The sequence below is a fragment of the Homarus americanus genome, unplaced genomic scaffold (assembly GCF_018991925.1).
Source record: "Homarus americanus isolate GMGI-L3 unplaced genomic scaffold, GMGI_Hamer_2.0 scaffold24523, whole genome shotgun sequence".
NCBI lineage: Eukaryota > Metazoa > Arthropoda > Malacostraca > Decapoda > Nephropidae > Homarus > Homarus americanus.
Genome location: NW_024744357.1, coordinates 2,219,184 through 2,223,974, shown reverse-complemented (window position 1 = coordinate 2,223,974; position 4,791 = coordinate 2,219,184). Strand labels below are relative to the sequence as shown.

General features: G+C 49.1%; 1 protein-coding gene across 1 annotated transcript; it reads left to right on the top strand.

Moving 5' to 3' along the window:
- The first annotated feature begins 2,265 nt into the window (after positions 1 to 2,265).
- On the top strand, positions 2,266 to 2,757 carry LOC121877756 (proline-rich receptor-like protein kinase PERK2). Its single transcript, XM_042383613.1, has one exon. The coding sequence runs from the start codon at positions 2,266 to 2,268 to the stop codon at positions 2,755 to 2,757; it is 492 nt and encodes a 163-aa protein (XP_042239547.1).
- The last annotated feature ends 2,034 nt before the right edge of the window (positions 2,758 to 4,791 follow it).

The window sequence follows — 4,791 nt, the reverse complement described above, 5'->3', positions numbered from 1 at the left end:
CCATCATTCTTCCTCCCTCTTCCTCACCCCATCATTCTTCCTCCTCCTCCTCACCCCATCATTCTCCTCCTCCCCCTCCCTCCCCCTCTCTGCTCCCCCTCCCCATCATTCTTCCTCCCCTCCCCCCACCCCATCATTCTGCTCCCCCTCCTCCCTCACCCATCATTCTTCCTCCCTCCTCCCTCACCCCATCATTCTCCCCCTACACTTCTTCCTCCCCTCCCTCACCCCATCATTCTTGCTCCCTCCTCCTCACCCATCATATCCTCCCCCTCCTCCCTCAACCCCATCATTCTTCCTCCCTCCTCCCTCAACCCCATCATTCTTCCTCCCCCTCCTCCCTCACCCCATCATTCTTCCTCCCCTCCTCCCTCACCCCATCATTCTTCCTCCCCCTCCTCCCTCACCCCATCATTCTTCCTCCCCCTCCTCCCTCACCCCATATTCTTCCTCCCCCTCCTCCCTCACCCCATCATTCTTCCTCCCCTCCTCCCTCACCCCATCATTCTTTCCCTCCTCCCTCACCCCCATCATTCTTGCTCCCCTCCTCCCCTCACCCCATCATTCTTCCTCCCTCCTCCCTCACCCCATCATTCTTCCTCCCCTCCTCCCTCACCCATCATTCTTCCCCCTCCCCCTATCATTCTCCCCTCCTCCCTCACCCACATTCTTCCCCCTCCTCCTCACCCCATCATTCTTGCTCCCCTCCTCCCTCACCCCATCATTCTTGCTCCCCCCTCCTCCCTCACCCCATCATTCTTCCTCCCCCTCCTCCCTCACCCCATCATTCTTGCTCCCCTCCTCCCCTCACCCCATCATTCTTGCTCCCCCCTCCTCCCTCACCCCATCATTCTTCTCCCCTCCTCCCTCACCCCATCATTCTTGCTCCCCCTCTCCCCTCACCCCATCATTCTTGCTCCCCTCCTCCCTCACCCCATCATTCTTCCTCCCCCTCCTCCTCACCCCATCATTCTTGCTCCCCTCCTCCTCACCTCATCACCCTTCCTCCTCCTCCTCGCCACTCCCCCATATCCCCATCACTTCCTACCCGTCACTTTCAAGGTCGCTAGTGTGAAAGTGAAGACGAAACGAGTGAAAGTTGCTGTCTGCGTCTCTCTGTCTGTCTCTCTGTCTGTATGGTTGTTTCTGCTTCTTTATCTTTCTATTCTTCTCTCTCTCTCTCTCTCTCTCTCTCTCTCTCTCTCTCTCTCTCTCTCTCTCTCTCTCTCTCTCTCTCTCTCTCTCTCTCTCTCTCTTCCTTCACCAGGTACCCTTCAGCAGGTAGACAGTGCTAATTGACTCAGGTACATCAAACGACCTTACGTCACGCATCGTAAATGTTGGCAGTGAACGTAGACTGTAAATTAGTAGATAACTTGTAAATATATCAAGTTGAAAATGTAAAATAGCTGATAGACCAATAAATATGAAAGTTAATTTACAAACTACACTGTAAATTAGTTGAGAATATGTAAATGCGACGGGAAACTTAACATAAGTTAGAGTAAAAAATAAATTGTGATTATGCCTTAACTAGATACGTTCACTTAGTACCAGTTAGAGAAGGATCCGGGGTGTATGTAAAGCAAGACTGTACCCGCCCCCCCCCGCAGGTGTGATAATATAAAGGTGTATTTGAGATTTACCTGGACATCCACATCCTGTTTCGTAAGTGGGCGAAGGAATGTTAAAAATCAGCGTTAAATGTCAAGATGTTGAACTAGTTTGGGTGGTGTGATTTAGGGAGAGGGAGGGACGGAGGGAGAGAGGGGAGGGGTGAAGGAGGGTGGTTGGGTAGGTGGGAGTGAAGGACGGTGGTTGGGTAGGTGGGAGTGAAGGAGGGTAGTTGGGTAGGTGGGAGTGAAGGAGGGTGGTTGGGTAGATGGGAGTGAAGGAAGGTGGTTGGGTAGGTGGGAGTGAAGGAGGGTAGTTGGGTAGGTGGAGGGAGGGTAGAAGCGAGAGAGAGAGAGAGAGAGAGAGAGAGAGAGAGAGAGAGAGAGAGAGAACAAACTGTACACTCCCTATAAATTTCAACAACATCCTCTCAGTAATAAACAACAGCACTGAATAAATAAAACTTTAACAAAATAGATATTAAAACCTTCTTCAATATTTTCGGTACAGCCCTCAGTAGGCAGCCAGAACCAAGACATTATTATTCTGTGTTGAGAGTTGCATGAGTCGTCAAGGTCATGCTACACCACTCATGCCCGACCACACCGTCATGACACGCCCAACCACACCCTCATGACACACCCGAACACAATGCCTTCCTCTTCAGTACTCGGAAAGTCATGCAATCTGGAGGTCTCATGGTTAAAGGGTTTACGACATTTTGTATGGCGACAACCCCAAACCCGGACCTCGATACTCAGCCTAACCTCAGGCCCTGAAACAACCCCTTATTTCACCCCGACTCTTCTTGAGATCATTACTCATTCCCAAGACCTCAACCCCAGACCTCCCAAGACCTCAACCCCAGACCTCTCAAGACTTCAACCCCAGACCTCCCAAGACCTCAACCCCAGACCTCTCATGACCCCAACCCCAAACCTCCCAAGACCTCAACCCCCAGACCTCTCTCTCAAGACCTCAACCCCAGACCTCTCACTTGACCCCAACCCCAGACCTCTCAAGACCTCAACCCCAGACCTCCCAAGACCTCAACCCCAGACCTCTCAGACCCAGCCAACCCCCAGACCTCTCCAAGACCTCAGCCCCAGACCTCTCAAGACCTCAGCCCCAGACCTCTCATGACCCCAACCCCAGACCTCTCAAGACCTCAACCCCAGACCTCTCAAGACCTCAGCCCCAGACCTCTCATGACCCCAACCCCAGACCTCTCAGAGACCTCAACTAGACCTCCCAGACCTCAACCCCAGACTTCCCAGACCTCCAACCCCAGACCTCCTGGACACAGACTAGACCTCTCATGACCTCAACCCCCAGACCTCTCAAGACCTCAACCCCAAGACCTCCTCAAGACCTCAACCCCAGACCTCTCACTTGACCCCAACCCCCAGACCTCTCAAGACCTCAACCCCAGACCTCTCATGACCTCAACCCCAGACCTCTCCAAGACCTCCAACCCCCCAGACCTCTCAAGACCTCAACCCCAGACCTCTCAAGACCTCAACCCCAGACCTCTCATGACCCCAACCCCAGACCTCTCAAGACCTCAACCCCAGACCTCTCAAGACCTCAACCCCAGACCTCTCAAGACCTCAACCCCAGACCTCTCATGACCTCAACCCCAGACCTCTCAAGACCTCAACCCCAGACCTCGCAAGACCTCAAACCCAGACCTCGCAAGACCTCAACCCCAGACCCAGGGACCTTCTTACGAGAAAGACCATTGTCAGAGTGTTGAGAAAACCGGACCCTGAACTATTTCACTTTAACACTAAGATAACCTAACCTAACCTAACCTAACCTAACCTAACCTAACCTAATCTAACCTAACACAGCCTGACCTAGCCTTACCTAACCCACACCCGACCTAATCCAACACAACCTAACCTAACCCCCTGGTAGGGTTAGGGTGTGGGACTAATCCTCAGGTGATCCATAACGAACTATGCCATAAAGATTTTTCTGAACTGATAAGAGTTTTTGTTATGTGAAGGAGGCGTCGTCGTTCACCTGTCCATCTTGTGACAGGTGCAAGAAAAAATAATTAGTATAAGGAGATTATTCTATTTTTATGTTACAAACTGACCGTGATATTATTATTATTATTATTATTATTATTATTATTATTATTATTATTATTATTATTATTATTATTATTATTATTATTATTATTATTATTATTATTATTATTATTATTATTATTATTATTATTATTCTCGCTAAACAATCACGTCACTTCCGGCAAGGAGAAAAAGTGAGGTAGGCGGGAAGGACGTTAGAACCGTTCAGTAACAGTATGGAGGAGGGCGGGGGAAAACCAGTTCACCTTACAAGTGGCAGGCCAGTATATCTTGCCTCACCCTAGGGAAACTCCCCTGATTATTTGTTTTTGTTCAGTACATCCTTCCTTGCGTCTCTCTCTCTCTCTCTCTCTCTCTCTCTCTCTCTCTCTCTCTCTCTCTCTCTCTCTCTCTCTCTTTCTCTCTAACCCCGCTGTTCCTGTTCGTCATAACCTTCCTCCATTCTCTCTTTCTTCTTTCTTTGTCTTGCGTCTCTTCTTCATATTGCTTCATCCTCCTCTTTTCATCTGTTCTTCTAAAAGGTAATTTATAACAGAAAACACTATTGAACCAGTATTAGAAAGGCAAGAATGTCCCTTGTATAGAACGCTGACAACGACAAACTAACATACTACTTCAAGTGAATGAAAGGAAATGGGAGGTTAAGTATCATAGAAAATATTAAAATAACAGATCGTATAGAAAACAGCGAAAGTGACAAATTTGCAAGAAAACGGAACACTCCACGACACGGAACACCCCACGTCACGGAACTCTCCACGTCACGGAACACACCAGAAATGAAGTGACCAGACGCAACGGTGACCTTATTTACACCTTACTAATGACCACCCACTACAGCTGGTAGACCCTCTTAAAGATCTACCACCCATTGTGTAAAGAAGTATTTCCTTATATTTACTCTGCATGATAACTTGGTGAGATCTTAGTTATGTCCTCTCGTGTTGGTGGTGCGTGACATCACAAAGAAATGGCCCGGGTTCATGTTGTCCATCCCTTTGTCTCAATAGTTGTTACTCCCAAGGTTCTCGGTCGAGTAGGATAATCCGGATGACTTAGTTCTGGGGGATGATCATCT

Excerpts from the sequence above, each read along its gene's own strand:
- LOC121877756 (XM_042383613.1), top strand. The coding sequence starts at position 2,266 with ATGCCTTCCTCTTCAGTACTCGGAAAGTCATGCAATCTGGAGGTCTCA.